This window comes from Drosophila subpulchrella, chromosome 3L (genome assembly GCF_014743375.2).
Source record: "Drosophila subpulchrella strain 33 F10 #4 breed RU33 chromosome 3L, RU_Dsub_v1.1 Primary Assembly, whole genome shotgun sequence".
NCBI lineage: Eukaryota > Metazoa > Arthropoda > Insecta > Diptera > Drosophilidae > Drosophila > Drosophila subpulchrella.
This window is the reverse complement of record NC_050612.1, coordinates 27,885,368-27,909,189: the sequence shown is the minus strand read 5'-3', so window position 1 is coordinate 27,909,189 and position 23,822 is coordinate 27,885,368. Positions and strand designations below refer to the sequence as shown.

Sequence of the window (23,822 nt, the reverse complement as noted above, 5' to 3'; positions counted from 1 at the left end):
TTGATTTACTTATTTAAAAATATAGCTAGAAATGAAAAAAAATTGTATTCCTAAATTTCTCCAAAATAATCTATTATCAAATGTAAGTAATAATAGTCAAGTTAGGCTGGAAGAAAATATAAAGGTAGGAATATAATCCGAAGACCTAAATATGTTATTAAATCGAATTGTAAGTTTTGGTTTTTTTGCATTAAAATGTAATTCCAAAATTCATTAGCAAAATATGTCCCCAGATTAGGTTCTAAACCAGTGGGAACCGCAGAAATAGATATATTAGGTCCCACAGCCAAAGCCGGTTCACATATTTATTTTCGCTTCTGGCCAGTACAATTGTCGCAGCAATTGCTGGTCATAACAATTACCGTTTCGTGTTTAACCATAATAATCTGCCCGGTTGTTTGTGTAATTAAACAAATAATAATGCCGAGAGCCCTTGCCACTCGAGTGTTTTTATTGTTGACCAAATATGAGTTCATGGGATTTAAAATGGTTTAATCAACTCGGCCGTCCTTTATAATGCCGAAAATATTTACAGTGCTTTATGGTTTAGGCCGAGGACTTTTCGGCAGTGTTTGGGATTGTTTTGGACTTAGTCTGGTCCACGTGCGTGCCTGGATGCCCTGTATAATTCTCCATTTGCCCCATAAATCTTCGAGCTAAATTTAAAAATAATTCTGCATTTCGAGATTTATCGAGGAGCCTCCTTTGCTCACCAGGTGGATTCAATTGACATGCCACAAGCAGGATTTATGACGCAAGCCCCCAAACAAATAGCCTCTCAATTATTGCGCAATTTGAAGTGTTTAATTAGTGTATGGTATTTTATTGCATTGTATTCAGGGTATTCGTGTGTACGTATGGTTATGCATAATATAAAGGTATAGGCATAGGTATAGATATAGGTATTATGTAAACACTAACTAGCGTTATGCGTGCTCGATTCAATTGTATATCACTTAAATTATAATTACGAAACGAAATTGCTCGTTGGTTAATAGCGCATAAATACACATTAAATGCATAACCAATTGTTGAGTTTTACGTCCTTTGCCAGCTAATCGGTATCCGGTGTCCGGTGGATGGATTCGGGTTGGGTTTCGGGATGGTGATGCTGATGGGCTAGCTCCGAGCCAGCATTCCGTTGATCATAATGTTGGCCAGGGCGTTCCGCCTCTTCCGCCACGCCCCCATGCCCTGGGCGTGGTACTGCAGCTGGGTGTACCACTGCTTCGTCCTGACGCCGTCCTCGGCCTGCGAATAAATAAAGCGGCGTTAAACGTATTTGATTGACTGGGCCGCGACCTACGACCTCCTCCCCTTTCTACCCCCCTCCCAATTTTCCCACCCAGCGAGGATGTCATTTTGACAGGACCCATAGAGTGTACGCACGTGTGTGAATGTGCGGCCGCTCGTCAGCCGCTCAGTTGGCCGGAACTAAACGTTTCAATTTATGCGCCGCCGGCCTCCAGCAGCCTACGTCATAGTATGAGCCCTACACTCTTAAAAAACTACAACCCTGAATATCTGAACCTTAAAATAAAAAATTAGGACTTATTATACCTCATCTATACAAAAAAGAACAAAATTCAACAACATGTAAAAATATTTTCAACTGTTTCTAAATAAAATTATGAAATAAAGGAACTTATGATATCCTTTAAACAGCCAGAAGCAAAACATTTTAAAATGATAAACGATTCTTTTTTCTTGGACCATTTGCTTTATGTGGAAAAAATCATATAAAAATGGTTATATAACGCTTAAAAAATGGCTTGAGGTTACATTTCTAATTGGCTTTTATAAGTATAATTTTAGTACAGTGCAGTTTAATAGACGGAAAAATAAAGCCATTTTGTTTTAATTTAATTTTATTGTTTGGGTCAATTTTGAGATTTTAAAAACCTGAATTTATTCCAAACGTGTATAATATTATTTAAAAATACAATCTAGTCAAAAATCTAGTATTAAGCAATTTTAATACTTCCCAAATGCTCGATAAAGGCTCTAGTTATTTTCTTGGTGCATAAATTAATTTGTATATTGATGAATCTGAGTGTTTTTGAAAAGGAAATCATGAGTTAAATTAAATTTATATTTCTTGGACTGCATCCTGTGCCGAATCTGTCTGCCCGGCTGTGTCCCAAAGTCTGGCTGGCTCCTTTTCGCCCGATTTCCCCTTTTCCCGGCGGAGCGCTCACGCAGCCATTTTGTTGCGCTCCCGTGCGTTTTTCTTTCATTCCTTATATAACGTATTTCAATAAATGTCATTCATTTTGGCAGCCGCTCTACGTGCGCTGCCTGAGCGCGTCTGAAAGGATCTCCGCCTGCGGGCCCGGCCAGGACCTCTCCTAACCCCCTCCCTTCTGCCACGGCTTAGCCGGGCTTGAACAGGGAAAAAAATAAAAAATGGAAATTTGCATGACTAAAATCTGGATGGCTGGTCGGATGATGCTACAAGCATTAGACGGGCAAAGATTTCGAATGGATTTTGCATACGCTTTTTGCGCTCTGTCTGTTATTAAAATTGCTTTGCTCTTCCCCAGCAAAAGGTAAACTCTTCATTGTGCTGGAGCTTCCTTTGCCCCACATCCCTGCCCAAGGAATTTGCTGGCTCCCCTAGAAAAGGTTGCGAGCATGTGAGTGCGAATGAAGATGCTATCCCAGGGTGACTTTTATTACATTCCAAGATGATTGTGCGGGAAGCACTTTAAGCTGGATCATTTCATATTGCTTTGCATTTTTGCAAAGTTTTCAATTTTCTGGAATGGTTGCTAAAACTGTTGTTGAATAATAGGGTATAGTCCATTGTTAATGAAGAAGTACCTATTTATATCCCCACACTTGTGAGCTATCTATGAATACTATAGAACATACAACACAAACAAGATTATTAAGTTGGTTGTTTTTTTGTTAAGAACAAATTAGTTTAAACAAATTTAAATTCAAATTTTGGCCTTTGACCTTTTATTTTTAATTTCAATAAAATGAAGAAATTGATTAGATTTTTGTTTACCGCTTAAAAATTTTCCTATATAATATTTTTCTAAATTTCTGTTAGTGTCCTATTTGACAAACGTTTGCCATATGTTGTGAACAAAAAACACCATTTCGAGGTTGGTTAACTCCTGTGTTTGCGCTGCTCTATTAACCGCACTTCTCGGTTTTTTCTAGCCAGGCCAGAAACTATCATCCCATCCCATCCCGGCCAAAAGCGATGCCCACACTAAGCTGGAAACTAACGAGGCCCAAACACTGGGCGATGTGCAGTCAAAAAGGGCGCTCTCTAATTCAGAAGCCAACTCAACGGGAACAGAACTACTACTGCCACGGACTACGGAATTGGCTTGGCCAGCAGCTGGAGTGGAAAACAAAGGGCTTGGCTGGCGACGTTACCGATACCGATTCCGATTCCGATTCCGTACTCACTTTGAATATGAATGTGTCCTTCGATGAAATTTCCTGCACTTCGAAATAATCATCCCAGTCCGCCTCGCTGCACACGACACATCTGTCCAGATAGAGCGGCTCCCGGATCAGCGTGTACCGTCCGCACTTCTCCTTCACCAGGAGCAGGGAGGCCTCGCGGATGCCCGTGTGCTTCGGGAAATTCAGCTTTTCCGACATGGCCTTCTCTGCCCTGTAATTGGCACTTGGCTGTTGTTGCCGTTGTCGTTGTTTCAGTGTTAGTTGTCGTCGATGTCGGTCGGTGTGGCACGGAAAAAAGGGGACCAAGAGCGGCGACAATGGAAATAAAGGAACAGAATAAGGAAAATTGAAAATTGTGTAAAACGAAACTAAACAAAATTACAACTATAAGTGGGTGGACACAGGACACTGGGAACTTAACCTTATGATATAGTGTAAGTATAATATATTTATAAATAATTCCAGTAAATGCTAACTAATCTTAAATAACTTAAATAATTTAATATGTTAAAACAGGATAATCTAACTTAAAAGAATACATTTATTAAATGAAATATTATTAATTTAGATTTTGTAAGAATATTATCCGACGTCGCAATGTCATACTAAGGTCCTTGTCAAAGAAAGTTACCATGAAGTTTAAGGGTTTACAAAACAAAATGGTTTTCCCAATTTGATGTTGATTTTACGAACGACAATCCTTATAGCGTCTGTTATTAATGATTCAGTTTTAAATTAGGTCTAATAACCAGAATATGAAATGAAGGCCAGCTTTACCATTTACTCTAGGTAACCCCCAATGACTAAAGTTAACTTGGCATTGAGAAATCGGAACTATGTGGACTACCGTCTAAATAGGGATTTAAATAAAACTAAACAGGACTTTAAATATAAGTTAGCCCTATAAAATTAAAGTGGATTTAAGTTTAAGTAAGATTTTTAAGCTTGATTTTCCACGTGTTATAATACTTTGAAGTAGTATTTTACAAGTATTTTTCTTTAAATTGTATAGAATCCATGGTGATTCTTTCCAGTGCATTTTGGACTATCCTAGATAAGGCTTTGAAACAAACGCACAAAGCGTGTCAGCCCGAGAAACTGCCGCAGGAAGCGGCACCAAGCAGCAACTGGAGCCACAAGACAAGCTCTCGCAAAAAATAAACGGAACAGGCGGCAACGAACTATGTTGGATAGATGGTGGCCGTTCTTGAATTGAGCAATTGCCGGCGGTCGAGGACGGGCTAGAAATTTAGAGCAGGCCGCTTGGAAAATGTAAAAACCCCGATCGGAGCAGAAAAACCAAACAAAACATGTGACATACGCACTGCGTCCGCATGCCGATTACGCCTACGATCCCAAAAACCCCTGGCAGGATGCCACTTTCCTTCCATTTTTTTCGCCTTCAACCGGTTAAAATGGTTTTTTGTTTTTTGGACCCGAGATAGTTGCTGGGATAAGCACTTTTCATTAGGAGAAAAACCCAGAACGAGAACGGCAGCGAGTGGGTAGTGGGTGCTGGGTGGATGTGGTGCCGGTTCAATGGAGCCGAGCCGGCTCTGATTTGTTGAAATCTTTTATCGCACGGAAAGTGTTGCCATGGCAGCCGGAAAAGCCGAGACAGCTCCGGACAGCTCCCGCCGCACGGAGGCAACTGGATGGCGTCGCTCGCTAATTGCCTTGGCATCGCCATCGCAATCGCCTTTGCCATCTTGGCCCGTGTCAAACGGCCAACGTCTCTTGATGCCCGTCAAATGTGGCCCAGTCCGGGGGGGGAAGAAAAGGGAAAAATCGGGGGAAAGGAGCTGGAGCAGGTACTACAAGAGGTGCTCAACCGAGAAAAGGAAGGGAGTGAACTCTTGAAAAGTCAAGTCAAAGGAAGGGAACTGTCGAAAAGCCTACAAGATAAGAACTATTTATTAAACAAATTAGAAGTTTACATTTTTAATACAGGTAAATAAAATATTTTAAACAATAATTAAAGGAACTTTAAGGAGCTTATGGGATAACAATGATTGGTTATATATATTTAATTTAAATTTAATCAACAATTGGAGTGTAAAGCTGAAAATTGTGTGCATTCTAGATTTCTAGAAATAGTATTTAAGGTATTTGTTTTGTTTTATAAATATTGGAACCGAATATTATATATTTGTTTCCATATTTATTATCCAAAATTGTATACTTACGTATTTAATGTTCTTTTATAAATTTAATTTAATAGGTATAATAAATAATAATTCATTTAGGACCTTAAATTATTCTATGTACGTAATACCTACTTCTCTTGTAAACCTAGAACTCACCTTGCCGTTGGTTACCAAAAGGGCATTGACCGGGGTCAACTTGATGGTGCGGGCCTTCTTCCAGTTGCTGTCCGTGGGCTGGGTGTAGAGCAGTCGTCCCTCCATGGCGAATCGCACCTCGTCGTGGTTCCACTCCAGGACATCGATGGCCATCTTGCGCAGCTTGATGTTGATCATGTCGATCTCGCAGGAGGCGCGTCTGTTCGGACTGGAGGAGCTGATGCGGCGCCAGAGCTTGGTGGGCACATCCTTGGCCTCCTGGTTGATGTGGTTCAGGTGCAGCTCGATCTTCTCCTGGGCCTGTTTCAGCAGATCGCGACCATCTAGGTGGGCGGGAGTGACCTTGTAGAGACGGGCCAGCAAAAGTGGGTACTTCGTAACGCGCTGAACGGGAACCTATGAGAAAAAAGGGTTTTAAGTATATACTATATGGTGTTTCCGTTTCCATTGACTACTCACCATCAAAAAGGAGTTGAGGTTCATGCGCCGCAGCACGGCGTTCTCCATCTGGGACACCTTCAGGAAGATACGCAGCAGCTCCTTCTCCTTCTCGAGATTGGCCAGCAGCAGGCTGGCGCCCGCCTGGCGGACGCAGTAGCTCTCGAAGGCGTGCAGCATCTGGGTGAAGTCGAGGAAGATGCGCCCGATGTTCACCGTCAGCAGGTCGTCGTCGCCCTGCTCCAGGGACATGTCCAGGGCGTCGCGCATGCGCTCGGCCAGCGTCTGGTTGTTCTCGAGCAGATCTTCCGTGTTGAGGAAGATCGCGGAGAGCTGCTCCTGGGTGAGCAGGCCGGCCACCAGCATGGGGTGGCAGAACTCCTCCAGTATGATCTGCAGATCCCTGCCGTACTTCTCCTCCGTCTCCACGATCTCCGTGATGATCTCCTTGCGTTCCACGCGCTTCTTGCCGCACTTTCGGCACACCAATGGAGCATATAGGACTCCTCCTTCGCCCACCTGCATCTCCACGGCTCCATCGCAATCCTCGCACAGGTGGAGCACGGTGGGCGTGGCCTGGTACTTGCTGCGGGATGTCTTGCTGGTCTCCGAGCCCACTCCGGAATCCTGGCGCTCCACATCGCTGCCGGAGCACTTTCCCCCTCCTCCGCCACAAATGAAGTTGTGCGGCGGTGGGGACAGGGAACTCATGCTGCTCTGACCGCTGTCCCGCTCCCGTTCCCTCTCCTCCGCCTGCCGCTTGTCCAGGTCACTTAGGGTGTCGGCAGCTTCCTCTTCAATAATCTTGGGGTTATTCCCGTAGTCAAAGCTCTCCTCGCGGGCCAAACCCCGTTCCTTGGCGTCCACCAAGTAGGAGAGTATATCGTACTTAGAGGCTCCTTCGAAGATCGAGCGGGCAGCCTTCTTGTCCAGCTCTGCATCATTGAGAGGCGGAGCAGAGAGTGGCAGTGGCGGCGGAACCTCATGGATCTCCTCGTAAATGGGGTCTCCACTGTGCCGTATTGATTCATAGTGGTGCTCTGTGTCCGCACCCAAGTTCTGATCCATATGCGTGGAGTGCTCGATCTCGGCCAGAGTGGCGTCCACCAAGAGCTGATAGAACTTTGCACGCGTGGCGGCATCCAGTTCCGTTTCGGGATCCTTAATGGGAGTCACTCCCTCCGAATCCTCCTCCAGGACTCCCGAGGCGGTCAACTCGCTGGAGCAGCTCTGATAGCAATCCGACTCATTGCCCCCGGCGCCGCCATCGAAGTCGAAGAGCTCATAGTTGTGGGCCGAGGCGAAGCTGTTGGCGGAACTGATGCTGCCCCGGTTGGACAGGCGGTCCTCCTCTTTGGTTGCACTACTACTGACAGGTGCTGGTGGCGCCACCGGCTGCCTCTCCTGGCGGATGCGCTGCAGCGAGGCGCTGATCAGGCGGTTCATATCATCGTGGTCTTTGGTGCCGCTCATGTCGATGCCCCTCCTGGTCTGCTGGAGTCGCTGGAGGGAGTTCTCGATGAGTTCCGCCACTGTCTCCGTTTCGAGACCCTCGGCCACCTGGCCCAGCATGGGATCCTGCAGCAGCTTGGCTATGAAACCGGGGTCCTTGGAGGGCGTCTCCTCTTCCTGAATTCTAGGATTCTTGGACTTCCCAGTTTCCCGCGAGGGAGCCCGCAAGCCACAGACATGTGGCACCAGGTTCAGTTTCACTGCCTCCACGGGATTGCGCAGGATCTTCAGGAGCTCTGTTTCGTGGGGAACCAGCGGATTGGGCGACTCCATGGGCGGCGGCGTGGCTGGCGTGGAACTGATGACAGGGGGCGTGTTAATGGGTGTACTACTGGTGGCCGATCCCTTGCGCTCCCTCTCGTAATCCAGGCGGATGAGGGTCCTTCCCCGCCCGCTGGAACTGCTGCTGCTGGAGGTGGAGCTACTCGAAGTGGACGAGATGCAGGACACGGATCTCTGGAGATTCACCTCGCCGCCGGCTCCCCGAATGGGTATGATGGCTATGCCCATGCCCATCTGCTGGCTGTGCAGGGTGTTCAAGTGGTTCAGCTCCTGCTCCTGCTCCTCGGCACTGCTCACACTGATGCACACACTGGTGGCCGAGTGGCTGTTGACCACCACCGAGGATTGGTACAGCGGCTGGGCGGCATCGGCACTCAGGTTCATGGTGGAGTAGCAATCATCGCCGCTGATCAGGATGGAGGTCTTCTTGGGTGCGGCATCATCCTCGTCGGCGGCGGAGGGGAAGAGATTTGGCCTGCGGCGAAGTTCCACACCCAAATCCGTGTCCTCCTCGCTGTGCGAGATCTTCAGGCGATGCACCTCGTGGGTGAAACCATCACCACCACCACCCACCTGCTGCTGCTGCGGCTTGAAAGGTGCCACCCGCACCACCGTCCTTTGGGGCATTGGAGGCGACTTATTGATTTCGTGCGGCAGCGGCTCTAATCCTTTGCCAGCTCCTTTGGGAGGAGGCGGTGGCGGCGGATCCCGGGGCCGCCTTTGAAATAAATCTCTCGAGTCGCTGCGGTTGCTTTTTATGCGCAGCGCCATTGTGTCCTTAAAATTTAAAATGACATTCTGTGCCCCACCACCAGCTGGAGTCGTCGTTGCGATGGAGGCGTTGGCGGCAAAGGGGGCGTGGCCGTGGGCAGAGGCGTTGGCAACCAGGGGCGCGGTCGACAAATGCCGTTCACTGTGCGCCCGTCTGATGGGATTTCGCGATTGTGTCGTTTGTGCTGCACGCTTTTGACTTGCCGCAGGCCTTCCACCAGCATCCTTCTTCTCCTGCTCCGGAGTACCCTGCCCCTGCCCCTGCCCCTGCTCCTGCTCCTTATCCTTGTCCTTGTCCTGCTCCCTTTCAGCCAAGTCGTTGGGTTTGTTGTCGTGACTCTCATCCTTGTCGTTGTGCTCGTCATCATCGTCATAATCGCGATTTGCTGCTGTCGTCTTTTGGGCTGCCTCTCCTCCTAGTCCGTGTCCTGATCCTGGTCCTGGTCCTCCAGCTCCTCCTGCTCCTCCCACTCCGTTGGATGTGCCTGCAAAAGAGTAGATGGCAAGCCGGTTAGATGGTGACACTGGTGAGTGGCGTGTCGCAACTGGCAAAATGTTGCTTTTGTAAAGTAAATCTAGAAGTGGCAAGCCCGGCCAAGATGCGGAGTAGCCTCCCACATCCCAGCCTCATCCCCTACCCTGTTGCCTGATCATGGGAGTAATAGCCAAGAGCCAAAGGGGATTTGGCTTGGATCAAATGCGGTAGACAACGAATGCAGCAGAGTTGGCCAAAGTATGGGTCTCCCAGCTAGTTTGTGTTGCTTTTCAAAAGGCTTTTAGTTAGTTCTGAATGGTTTTTAAAAACGTTACTAAAATTATGAAGCAAATTCTATTTTTTTAAATATACCACAATATAAAATATCTCGTTATACTTCTAAAGTATTAATTTATTTGGATATCATATACACAGTCATATTATTATTATTATCCAACCTAAGTTAAATCCTTGCTCTTAACTTTATATCACAGCTCTTAATTTATGATCGCGTAAAAAAGATATGTTTGTCTATAAAACTTAATCATAATCATACATATTATTAAATGGCTTAATATCTTTTATGCTTCCTGAAGTAAAACGTAATGGAACTCTAATTTTACAGGTATGGCTAAAACAAATAGGGTTATTCAGGTAATATTCCAAACAGGTTGCTAATTTAAAGGATTTATTGCTGTCAATTTTCGGCTATGAAATGCCGAGAGAATTTCTGATTTCCTGAGAAATTAAGGATATTATTATTGCTGTTTATTTATAGAGTACTCAAGCTATTATTGCGCAATATTCGGGGAATCCCCCATTGACTGAATGGCTACTTATTTATCTCGCTGGCAGCACCTTCACTCGTTCACTCGCTTCCCTTCATGCAGATTTATGTTCGGCCAAATGGTGTAGTTGCCCTGGTCCTTGGAGCTTGGTCCTTGCCCCAGCCACTTTAATGGCACCACCACCTACACAATCCTTGCAGGGCACCCCACTCCATCCACCACTTCCGTTGACAGCCACTTAAAGATGTGCCTGCCCGCGATAAGGTGTTTTGTTTCGGCTCTTTCGGTTTTCGGTTCTCCACGGCGGCCACGCTTGTGGTTGCAGCCCGCACCACCGCCCAAAACCATTTCAAAACCCTCTGAAACCCATCCGAAAACCACCGAAAAGCCAAACCAGCCCCCTCGCCCAAGGGCTGACAATATGTACGTATCTTTATTTATGGTAAATTGGGTGATTTACGTTGCGGCCGATAAGCTTTGCTTTTCAGCGCCTGTCCTTGTCCGCCTGTCCTGGCATTTGAATTGCCAGGCGGCTCAAGTCCTTGACTGTGGCATTGGTCCTGTAAATGGGCCTTTATTTGCGTTAGCCGGGTTAAGAGCCCGCACAAGGACGAATTCCACTGCCACAATCGCGACCAAAGACGCGAACGTGGCTGGCTCCCAACAATTTGCTTTGGAATTAAGATAATAGATTACATTTAAATGTATTTCGAGGCTGCGAAAAGGGTTTACTTGTGTCGCCAAAGAATTTGAGTGCCGCTGCTGACGTCAGCCGTTAAATGGGTTGATAACCCAAAGGGAAACCCTGCCTCTTACCCATTTTCCCTTCAAAAAATACAGATAAGAAATCCGGACAGTGACCCACACAAAAATGGCCAACGTCGTTTTTAATGAGTGCGAAAAGTGAGCTGGCTTTATGGGTTGCGGCCACCTTTGCGTTTTATGTTAATGAGTGTCATCGGCATGGAGATTCGAGGAGCTCAGTCGGTGCACTCTGAACCCGAAAGCGGATCGAATAAACAACTGCCAGCTCATCGCCGCGGGCAGGAAGAACTCGCTCCTGCGAACAATGAAATTAATTAATTGCGACAGCCACTTGAATTTCAATCGACAACCCTTCGATTCGCTAATCGCATTAGCCGCCCTCCATTCGAAATAGTTTGCCATGCAAAACAGCAACAATGTGGAGCGGATCGGGTGGATTTAGCTGTGTGTGGAGAAGGTAACTCGGGATTCAGCTAACACATGTCAGTTAACACTGCTTAAAGCGATTCTGCACTAGCAAAAATATTATAGTTATTAAAAAATATTACTTAAGTTATTAGAAAATTAAATATTTTTACTGTAGTTTGCACAGACCCAACATAAAATGTCAAGTGTTTTTATAAAAATTATATAGGTGCTAAAAAGTATGCAATGACAAATTATTCGTATAATTCCGATCTATAAATATGTGGTTGCATACTTTTAGGCACCTTAAAAAGATAATACCCTTAAATGATTCAATTTTTTGGAAATAAATATTGTATTAATTTCTATTAATGTTTTTAAAATTAATAATAACATCTTGTTTATATGCCTAGTGATATTTGGTTTTCCCAACTGTTTTTCTCCTGCTGCCCTTTTCGCACTGCCACTTAATGAGATTTTTGTTGAGCATTACACGCCATTGTCGCTGTGAATTCGCGCAGTTGCGAGACTATTGTAATTGGTTGCCGCCTTGTCTTTGAGCGAAAATATTTAATTAACGCCTTTTGTAGTTGGATGCGATGCTCGGCTGCTTGTAATACACCCTCGACAAAGGGCCGCAAAAGGAGCAACAAATAAATCCCGAATTTGACAAGCCAAGCGCATACAAAAGCCTTCATTTATTTAATTGCCTTTGCTCTAGGTGTGTCTTCAGAAAATGCAAGAAAAAATATAGATAAACAAAATAACTAAAACAAAGCAAACATTTTCAGCAGAGCCAATCGAATTTCGTTACAGGATTCAATTAGCCAAGCCAAGTGGGTAAAAATATTGTTAAATTTGAAATGCACTCTTAAATTGGATCAATTTCGTGCAGAATGGATTTCTGGCTTTTTCGGTTAGTTGGCAAATTAAATAAAAATCGAAGCAGGGAAAAGTAAACAAAGTGAAAATAGGAGATGTCGGAATCGGGAAGCTGAATCCCTTTGCCCCATGCGGCTTTGTTCATTTGAGAAGAAAAAGTAATTAAAAGAGTAACTTGTCGGGATTAGTAAAAACATTTTAATTTAGTTGCCATGCATAACAAAGAGTGCCGAAGCAGAGGGGTTAAGGGAAATGGCAGCAAGTCAAACTGAAATGGGTCAATAAATCCGAGCTTAATTTTATTGCTCTGCACGCTCGCTCCCTTGCTTTCCGGAATTTCCCCTCCTTTGAGCCATTCTGCTGAGCGAGACGAAGAAATATAAATCGCAATGGTAAACAAATCAAAATAAATGAGTAACAAAAGCAAGCCATGGCCGAGGCTATGTGAGCCCGGCTTTTCCCCGCCGCCTTTCCCTTACTTTCCCAATTTCCCAGGCACTTTTGCCTCCGAAGTGCTGACAAGCTGACAAACTGACTCGAGACTCGAGACTCCGGGGGAGTCTGGCAATCTGCCGAGGAAACTCAGAGGGTCCGGAAAAGCGGGAAAAGCAGCAAGAAAGAAATTATAGTGGCTGAGCAGGGATTGAGATACGTAAACGTACAGGGATTCCGATTGGAATTGCGATTCCCCTCGCCAATCTCTACAGAGAGCAAAGAATGTCACGACATCCAGATACTATCTTTAAAAAAACATATTTCAAATTCTATTTCTTCAAAAAGTTGTATTTGAATGCTATTTAAAAATGCAGTTGTACTTCTTATTTTTAAATATATTGTTCCATACTTTTAGACACTTTAAAAAACATTTTAAGAATTTAAGAATACCGTTCGACCATATGGTATCCCCAATTAAAATTTTTAAGCTTTTCAAATGATTTCAAATAATTTTTGTAAAATGTTTGAAAGATTGCCATGGCTTTATGCACTTTTGTTTTGCATGACCATTGAGTAAGCTGCATTTTGGAAATGATCGAAACATTTTTCCCAGTGCACCCTCGCCCTTTTAGAGCTGCAACATTATTGGGTCCCCAGCAAACATTGTGTACATTTTGGCTCATTTCAATAAGGACACAAATTTTATAGCCGGACATGTCAGAAAGCAGTTGCTATTTTGATGGCAGCGACGGGTTAAAACATATAAATTCGCATTAGAAATGCACGAGTTGATTTGAGTTTCATTTTGGCTGTGAAACGAGCAAACAATGCCCATTGCACAGCAGCAACAACAATTGCAATTGCAACAAAAAGGGGGCAAGTAAAGTGCAGCATAAGGTAGTTGCAACAACATTTACTGCTGCCTTTGTTGTTGCAGTTGCACGTTTCGCCGGCCAGCGAAACATTCATTTCCTTGTCCTGGCATCGAATCCTGGCACCCTTTTTCCAGATCCTTTGTCTTCCCAGGACTCCTGCTGCTGATGTTGCTGCTGCTCCGTCTTTTTAAATGCGCGTAAACTACTTACAGGCGCATCCGGAGACTCCTTCTCAGGAAAACACAATGGGTATCGAAATAATAGGAATATATTATCTTAATAATACCAAGCTAATGAATTTAGTTTAATTAAGCAACTCCTAATCAAAGCAAAAGGATTTTTAAATTTACTTAAATTACTCCTATTGTATTATGAAAAGATTCCATGTACAAAATATTAAAAACTTGCAAATCTGGCTAAAAACAATAAGAAAATGCCATAAAAGCATTTTTATTGGATGGTATTCAGTCAAATTAAAAACTCCAGAATTATCATAAATAGTTTTAAAGCTATTCATTTGAATGCAACTGTTTAAGGGCTGTATAAAGGAATATAATATATATTTCTTGGGCAGTGAGCAAAAACAAACTGCCGGCAAACATATTGCGAAAGTGCAAACAGCGAGCATAAGATGCGTTGAAAATCCTTTATCAGGGAAATTATTTGCGCAAGGACAACAGCAAGGCGAGGGCAAGGCGAGGGCAAAATGAAAACGAGAATGAAAACGACTCTGGAAGGGCCAACACAACTGAGTGGGCCAAAACAAACCGATTCCCCAGATACAGCGCCTCAGCTTTTAGCCCTCGGAACCATTTTCGCTTGCCAAATGTGTTGGAAAATTTCTTGCTGCCCGCGAGAATAAAAAATGCTCAGGAAAAAATCTCCGTGGCCATTTCTGCGCCAAAGAGCGTGCTACACTTTTCTTTAATGGCAGTCTCGGCGCTTTTATGTCATAAAAATTGAGCAGGGCGAGAGGAATGTGTACACTATATATCCTATGTAGGGGGGCGTTTTTATGGCCAGCATTTTAGAGGCGTGGCCATGGCGGATCCACCTGCAGCCCAGACAATGCGCTGCATTATTTAAAGGAGCCCCAGCTTGGAAGGCGAGAAAACCCCGAGCAGGGTGGCCGGGTCAACAAGACGGCGGCCAAGGCAACGCGGCGAAATGCAATTAAAGCACCGCTCCGCATCCAGAAACCTTTCAAAAATCTACTTGCGAAGTTTTCGCATGCATTGGCAGACAACAAAAACAGAAGCGAACTGCAAAAAATGAGAAGAAATCCAGGGCTCCACACTGAGGTAAATCTTACGATCCTATGATGATGATAGTATTGATGCCTATATGATCATATGATATGAAATTATATGATAGGATACGATATGATTCATTTTGTATAAATATTTGTTATTTATTTAATGAAATGCATTGGCCATATACTCTTAAAAACTAGAACCTAAAATTAATATAGTATAAAGGTATAAAAAATACTCTTAAAGGACTCTGGCTTTGCCGAATTTTAGGAACCTCTAATCAATTTTTATAAATATAGCTACAAGGCCTTAAAATTACAAAAAAAAACCTTAAGCAGAAAATAGTATTATAAATGTGACTACCAATGTTCAAATTATGGCATAAATGTTTTCATTACCTAGTTTCTTTCCCTGTAGAGTTCAGAGCACAACTTACAGACAAGTTCTAAAAATACTAAAAATACTTAATTTAGCTGAAAATGTCGCTGGCTTTTGTTTTGCCAAAGCGCATAGCAAGCTTACAGTTCCTGCCTGGAGATCGTTTCTGAGTTCCCTGGGAACCGAACCATCCTTATTTCCATCCCCTTCCCCCGTCAGCGATTCCGGCAGGCTGTTGTACGTGTCCCCGTCAAAATAGTATGGGTGTGTGTGTGTGTGTTAGCCCGGCTAAGTGCAGTGCCAGGATATTCGCACATATACACGGTCCTAGCCGTAAACGTGTGTGCCGCTGTGTGAGCATTAGAAACGCTTATGACAAACGGATATTAAGTTCAGCAGTCACGTAGCTCAGGTAAAATTCTTTTACGATAATTTTGGCTAAAAAAAAGGCTAAAGCGAAACAAAAGGAAACTCCGAAACAGGAGCTCAGTTGCAGGATGCCAAGCTCGGTGAAAGTGCAAAATGCAAGCTGAATTTTGGGGAAACAACGCAGAATAAAACAGTTTGGCAACCAGGAAACTTGAATCACTCAAGTAGAGAACTTCATTACGCACTTTAAGGCAGCATGTTTTAACGGAATTTTGCAGAAGGGGGAAATTCAGGTCGGAAATTTAAGCTTCAACGAAAGAAATGAGAGCTGGCAATCCAAACAAGATGCAGATTAGTGAATGTTGCAAACCAGGAAACTGGGGCTAAAAACCGCAGAGGAAAATATTCGGGATTTAAGGTGGAGATCTTTGAATGGGCCTCAGTTCTGTTGAGGTTGATAGAGATATTCTTTCATTTTAAGTGGGGAATGAATAAAGTAGTAAAGAAATATTTTTCATTACCTATTTTAGTTAGACGTACTTGTATATATACTATACTATTTCTATCACCTTTGTTTCCAAAAATACCATCTAAATGAATTCCCCAATAAAAGCTTCGTAATTACCAATTTAGAATGCACAAAATAGTTTCTCCTTGCGAAATTTTGTAAATCAGATCAATTAAAAGGGGAGGGAGCCTGGCCAAGTTCAGTTCAATTTGCCCGATTAAATTCTAAGCACTATTTATTGGAGCAAGAGTTAAATGTTACGTATACGCCACGTTGGCATGGGTAACTTTTTCCAGTTTCGTGTTCATTTGCAATTTGTGGTGCAGCAACAACAATTAAAGGAGTTCCTAAACGTTGAATATTCCCCAGTCCCTCTGTGCGGAAAAGGAAAACCCTCTTTCCACCAAGAGTTAACAATTAAGTTAACAGTTTTCGGAGAGAGTGTGAATATAGCAGAGTGCTGGATTTTGTCTGAGCCACCGTAAGGCGAAGTTTCACACCTTGTTGGACATGGAACTATGTGTATGCACATACCGTTCCTCGGCTTAATAAATTCTTACAACAAATAAATATTATTTAATTAATTTCACAGCTTTGGCCAACATACAGCAGACTAGTTTCGCAACTGCAATGGCAGTTTGAGAGTTTTGCCAACTGCATTTTGTTGTACGGTTTTTGCACTGTTTTGCGGTTAGAATTTCCCTAGTTTTTGGGTCCCCTGCAGAAGCTTCCCCATTGGGGTTTGGTTTTTGGTTTTCGGTCGGGCATTTCGGCCATGGGATTTGGACCCGCCTGCCCCGTCTCTATCCGAATCCCTGTCAGTCGGTCCATCTATATGTGGGGGCCACGTGTGCGGTTAGCCCGTTGCCTGCTAACTTTATTACGATTATGTCGGTGTTTGTGCGGGCCTTGTTAATACGCTTATTGCCGCTTTCTCCCCTCAAGCGGGGGCCACTCTGCGTTCTCTGTTTATTAAACGAGAGTTGATGTTGCTTTTTAAAGTTTCGCAACCACTTTGACCATCTCAGCCCCGCAAATTGCCTGCAATTAGATGCCTTTAATAAAAAGGAAACCAGAGCAGAGCTAAGCACAAAAATGTTGTTGCCTTCCCTGTGTTGTTCTGGAATTGCCAGCAATTATTTAATGGTCCTCTAATAGCCAACATCCGAACGGGGCCATAACAACGGCCAACAAAGAGCGGCCAACGTTAACTTAACATTGCGGCCAAAGGCGAGTGGGTGGGCAATCCAAGGGAATTTGGAAAAGGGACGAACGGGAGATGCCCTTTTAAAGGTGTGGGATTATGGGGATTATGGGGAGGAATAATGGGATTTATCGAGAATAATTTCTTACTATAAATATAAATATTTTAAACCTTCTTTAAAGAAGGCTGTTCCCAAAAAAATATTTTATTTTTGCGCTTTATCTGGATCATTTTCACTACTTATAGCTTAAATGTCTTAAAATATTTTTTAAAATTATTAATGATGTTATCTTTCGTTTCACATTTTATTTATTTTTTGTTTCGTAGCCTTATAACTTGAAAAACATTTTCTTTCTAAACTAACCATTTTTATTCAATATTATATGCTATAAGAGTCTTTTAAGGATTGCATTAAGTTTTTATCCTGTCACAAGGTCCATTAAAATATGTTTCTTTTATTAGTTTCCGCCACTATGGTTTCCGTTTTCTTAAGAGTATTAAAGCTCGTTGATGCTTGCCTGCTTGCCACAAATTATTACAGAACGCCCCGGGGTGGCGGCCCCTTCCCCCAGGGCCACGCCCCCTTCCTGTTGCCTCCTCTAATTGCCAAGTGCCATAAAAATGCGTTTGTTGTTTGTCTCTGCCTCATCTCATCGCCAAAGGATCCTTTTGCCCACTCCTCAGCCAATACGCTTTGTGTGCTTTATGTGACTGGTGGTTTTTTCACCCCCGAAACACGTTTGTTTATATTTTTTAATTTCTCCTTCTCGAAAGGCAGAACCATAACGCGTGGCAAATACATAAATTCGCGCCAATTAATAAGGAATTGTGGAGCGTGGCAATGCGAAACAAAATGGCCAAAGCTCACGGCACAGATTATTACACGTGTGTGAGCAGCGGGCGTGGCTGGGAAATCGGGCTGCGTACTTCTACTTAATTGCACAGTAAAGCGGTTTCGGGGCGCGGAGCCTCCAGACCGGGCTAAATTACGATGCATTTAATTGCTCGGATTTGGTGCACAGATTTATGTCCGCGCCACTAAGTGGCCTGCTTAAGGCTTAAATGGCCACGACGACGTGAGAGCGGCAAGGACGCAGGAATGCCAGAGTGCCAGAATGCCAGGACATCGGGCCGAGGAACGCACACGGAGCGAAAGTGAAATCGCGGCCAGGATATGAGCCATGTGCCCCATGCCGAGCACCTGTCTACGTGCCTGGGTCCAAGCTTGGCCAACACAAATGGCCAGAAGTCCGCTTAACCCATTGTGGCCGTGCGGCGGAAAGATCCCGGTATGTGGGGTGGCATAGAAATCACTTTCAAGGCATTTCCAACCCATAATAAATTCTGTACACCTCGTGATTCACATATATTGGGGGCAGCATTTTTATAATCTACTTAAGAGTCAAAGAGGTTCTTGTGGCATTTTTATCCATTTTCAATACTTATAGATTCAGAAGCAACATTGATTTTGGATTATACGAGAAATATATATAAATATATTCATTTTATCATAATTTGTATTACCCTTTATCTATTCAATTATAAAAATGTATGTTTAAAAAACTAATTTCACATGAAATATGACCTTTAAAAATAAATAAAAGTACTATACCTCTGACTAGAAACTAAAACCAACGACTTTCACATCATTTAAGCACAAGGCTGAACTATTTTGAAGTTACTCCCACACTCATCACATATTTGTTGATGGGTTGTAAAAACTTTGCACACAATAATAATCATGCGACTAAAGTATATTTACCAAAGAACAACTAGAATATTTAGAGACCAACTTGCCGCAAAGTCCTTATTTAATTTCTCCAAATCATCAAGCACAAAAACGACTTGCAAATGAAATTTCTTGAGTGCGGATACATGAAGTGCAACCGCTTTGAATCCATAAAACTTTAAAACTTTATACGTAACGTAACTTTTGCGGGCGGCAGAACGGGTTAATTGGCAGAGCAGAAAGCAATTCCCATATGAGATCTCGATGGCTGGTGGCTGGGGTTCGAGTTGGGGAAAAATAAGGGAAACCAAGTGTCGCGTTCTAATTGGAGGTCGGCGAGGCAGCAGCATAATTTTAATTTAATTTAATCTTTTCCTACCGTGGGTGAGCTCAGAAAATCAGTTTAGGAATGTAAATTGATTTTGCGGTAATATGCAATTTAGTGTCCAGACAGGGAGTTTGCTTGTGCAGCGCTGGTCAATGGTGCGTATGCGCAATCTTGGGTCAGCAGAGTTATTTTTATTGTGTCCGAGGAGAGAGGGTCAGCAATTTCAACAATTTAAGATATGGCAAGCCATAAAAAATTAAACTATACCAAGTTTGGCTGGTCTGGCCGTAAAAACTTGCCGAAAATAAACCGGCTGCAAGTAAATAAAAATGTTCAAGCAGAAAAGCTGCTCAAAAAGAAACCGAAAGCGAGGAGGAAAACACAGGGAGTCCTTGTCGCATTACGCATGAGGAATTTTCGCTTTTTAAATTCTTTAAGTAATGCAAATTAAATTTAAATGGCAAATGGGCGGGGGGCACACAACAAACAGCGAGGGGAAAACGAAAGCCAAGGACTATGGGGGATAGAGCGGCTAGAACAGGACATTCTGGGGGTCCAGTTTGCTGGCATGAAACAAATTTCAAAGACAAATAAGCGCCGAAAACAGCAGCAATTAATTTGCTCCCTCCGTGTGAGGGTGTTCCTAGATGTTGTGTGTGTGTGTAGGGACACTTTCTCCCTCCCGAAGGACAAAGGGACCCACGGACCCAGACAATTGCCGGGGCATTGCGTGGGAAAGTTTCTTTTCGCAGAGGCTCCAACTTTTCGGCGCAGTTAGCAAACCGCACGGCCAACTGTGAAACGGAGCAACAACGACAGCCACAACAGCTACTAGCAACTTAAGCCCAACAACTCCAAGTTGTTTCGTAAGCAAACAACGCACCCACACGGCAACAACAAGGAGCCGCAGCCAGTGCAAGGAGCAAAGGAGCAAAGGACCAGAAACCAGAAGAAGGAACTGCCAACTGGAATAGGAGCGGACTCGGGATTCGGCCGAGATGCGATGCGGGAATGAAGAGGGCGACGTTTCCCCGCTTGGCTGCCGCTTACATTTCACACATTTCAGCTGTTTTTGCACTGGGAAAAGAGTTTGGTTAACCGCATTTCAAAATAAAATCTTGAATCAGGATTTAATTTAAAAGTGAAATTAAACTAACGTAACCCAGGGTGCCACAGATCTCATAACGACACTAAAACTATTTATAATGCTGTCTAAAAGTATGCAAATAAATATTATGATCCTGATTTTGTATTATTTCATAGCATGCTTTTAGACATGAATATAATTGATTTAAAAACCGTAATGATTTCTAGGATAAATAGTTTTTCGTAACCAAATGCAGAACTCGTATTATTGTTCGATGTAAAATCTTCTAAACATAGTTAAGGGTGCCACAGATATTATTAAAATTCTAAAAACAATTAGAAAGGCGTCACTAAGTATGCAAAAATATGTTTTGAATATGAAAGTCCGATTAATTTTTTCCAATTTTCATGGCATAATTTTAAGAATGGCAAAATTTTTAGCATTTCTATTAAAATGTAATTTGATAAAATTAGTGAAAAATATTTTTTATCATTATATTTAAAATTCTGGAATAGAAATGTAAGAAGAACTGAATGCCTATGATCTAATATAAGTAACAGAATATTTCGACTGTTGAATTAAAATATTTCTGCCTGTGCATCTCTTCTCGTTGCTGCTGAGTGCTCTGCATGCGGTTTAAATTCAAATTTGTTGGCAACAAACAGACAATTAATTTCGCATATACCATAGATGTGCTGAAGGCGCTTTTTGTTTTGTCCTGCCACCGGGCCTCCAGCTCCTTGGTCCCCCATTTCCCCTATAGTAAAGCCCCCTGCCAAGTTGTCGTTGTCGTTGTCGCTGTCTATGGCCCGCAGGCATAATGGGCATCTAAGTGCCGGCACAGCCAGACAACGGGCTTACTCCTCTGCTGCTCCTCATTATTCCCCCCAGGTTCCCCCCAGGATTCCCTGCTCCTCTGCATATGTGCGGTGTCTCAAGGTTTTGGCCTAGACCGCGCCCACTTTTATTAGCTCGATTTTTTGCTGCCTCCCCATTTGCCCCGCGCTGTGTGTTTGCATTTGAATTTTAAATGTTATTACTTCTTTTAAATTGATCATCATCAGTGGAGCGAAAGAGGCGTGGGGGTCGCAAAGTCCTGCTAATTTATTCATGGCAAATAATTGTTTGTTAAAAGGGCGCAAAAATGTAGCCAAGTAAATGTATGCTAATCTGCATATGCTGGAAATTGAAATTTGGCGGGGGATAGATAGAGAAATTGTTCTATTTAGGCAAGGGAACAAGGTTGTCTTTAAGGTTTAAGAGAAACCCAAAAAGAAAAACAGAAAGATAAAAGATGGATCAGTTTTACACACAGAAAATCTTTAGGTCTTCATCATATTTTCTATAGGGTTCTTTTCCATATCCCAAAAATTAAATAATTTCCAGGTACACTTCGACTTTTTTGGCATAGTTTGTCTTGGAATAGTTGTTACCAAGTACATAACTTAAAGCCATATTTAGCTCCAGTTCCACTATTCTGCGTTAAGTTCCAGGACAAACAGACCTGAGGACATGTCAAGCGCAGCACACAAGCAAACAAACAGGAGGGGCAAACAAAACACACACATTCGCCGAAGTTCTGGGGTCCTGGGATGCGAGGTGTTGGAGTCATAGACAATGATTAAATGATGCCCATCATTCATATGCAAGGCATGGGCGGGGTTGGGTTCCAGGGGGGGTGGGGTGTCCTGGACTGCGGGTCCTGTAATGTAGTGCCATAATCCTTGGCGCAATTTTTGTGTGTGCTGGGCAATATGTCGTAATATCCGGCGCTGCCTGTTTTTATTTGCCACGCACACATTCGTTTTGGCCTACGCAAGGACATATGAGCTAACTGACAGCCATTCTCTTGGCCAAGTTATTGCACCCCCCATTTCTTTTTTAAGGGTGGCAGTTGAAAGTACTAAGCGTGGCTATGATTTAGCGCTTTATTATTTGTCGGCTGCTTTTTCCCCATCCCCCCTAAAACCATTTCAACAACCTGGCCAACTTGCTTCGACGTGACCGTGTCTCGGTGCGCCTGGAAGCGCCGCCGCTTTGTAGCCACTTCATCAATTATTCTTAAGCATAAAATATTTGTCACTTTTACTAAATTTATTGTGACAAGGCTCCTGCACACCTATCACAACCACACACACACACAAACAGAGGTGAAAGCCGGCAAAAGGACACTTTATAAGGAGCTCTGCATATGAATCACGTGCGTAATGGCAAAGGAAACCAGGATGAAGAGATGCGGGACTCCTTTGGACTGCGATTGCGTTACCTGGCTGCCTTGGCTCAAGTGGACAACATTTTGTTTTGCTTACCCTGCAGGAGGAAAAGGAACCTTTGGTGGTCCATGAGGATTGATTCTAATAGAGATATGAGTAGTATATTGTAAACGCAAATTAATCAATTTTAGTACCATAAGAATATGGTGCCTAAAAGTATGCTATTAATTTTATTCAGAAAACAGTGGTTCAGAATTTTATTGCCTACTTTTATACACCTCCACAATTGACTTACTGATTTTATTGGATGATTTCTCATTGCTACAAAAAAGGATAAACCCTTTTAATAAATATAAATATGATAAAATATATAAATTTTTAAAAAACAGATCTTAATACTTAAGCTAAGAGAGTTATAAAGACTATAAAAACGTTAAAAAGTATCCGATATCTGAAACTATAAAACAAACTGAAGCTCAGCAAAAATTTGAGTTTTTACCTCTGCTACTTCCGAGTTCCTAACCCAAATGCCATTACTTTCCAGGGCATCTTGACTTCGTTCTGGTTGTTCAGACTTCTTCAACTTATATTTTCATTTCCAGGTTTGTTTTGCTGGCACTTCCGCCACGTTTTGTATGCCATATATTTTAACGTCCTGCGTATTTGCCTTTATTTATGCCCTGGCCAACGAGCGAGGCGGCGGACTCATTCCCATTTTCACTTTTTCCACTTCCAGAACTCCCGGCCCACGTGGCGTATGTGCAATTTGAGTGGCGTCACAACTCGAAGCGCATTGAATTGAAATTCGTGGAGGACGGAAGTCGGTGTCAAGTGTCGCGGAAGCTTTCTGGCACTTCATCAACTTTTAAGTAAATGTCCGCCCGCCAGGTGGAGCCACAAATCAGATAAGCGCGCACGCGATAAATATTTTTCGAGTCTCCTGGCTTTTCTTCACTTTGGTGGCCCTTTGTGGCCGAATCAAAGTGACTTTTGCTTGATGTTGCCGACGACACAACTTTTTTTTAATTTTCGTCATATTCAAAGGGCGTGTTGTGAGCGTGGGAGAGTGGGCGTGGCCGGGGTCAAAGGCAGCAGCAGCAAAAACCCATTTAATCCCCGCGTGTGCCAAATGGGCGCAAAGTAAACTGTTGACATTTCAGCCTCGGCAACATGACACCCCAGTGTGGGTGAAAAGTGGGTGAAAGGTGGCTTGGGTGTTGCTGCTGTGGCAGGACTTGCACGTGCTGCATGTCGCTGCAGCTGAGTGGATGTGCCTCCAAAGAGACAGCAGCAAGCGATCCCCCTCATTTCAGCACTAGCACTTCCCCTTGCCACGTGTGTGCTAAACACCTACACAAATGCTGCAGGTGGATGCATCATCCTCGTCCTTTTCCAC

The 23,822-nt window shown here is 43.4% G+C and overlaps 1 protein-coding gene across 2 annotated transcripts in view; it reads right to left on the bottom strand.

The window, feature by feature from the left end:
- Positions 1-802: 802 nt before the first annotated feature.
- LOC119552851 overlaps positions 803-23,822 on the bottom strand; it is a 123,661-nt gene continuing 100,641 nt past the window's right edge. For both annotated transcript variants that reach the window (XM_037862725.1, XM_037862726.1), the window contains exons 7-10: positions 6,189-9,217; positions 5,730-6,125; positions 3,427-3,654; positions 803-1,251 (exon numbers count right to left, since the gene is read on the bottom strand). In XM_037862725.1, the coding sequence (XP_037718653.1) occupies positions 1,120-1,251; positions 3,427-3,654; positions 5,730-6,125; positions 6,189-9,217 (3,785 nt within the window). In that variant the 3' untranslated portion in view covers positions 803-1,119. The remainder of the gene's footprint in view (positions 1,252-3,426; positions 3,655-5,729; positions 6,126-6,188; positions 9,218-23,822) is intronic.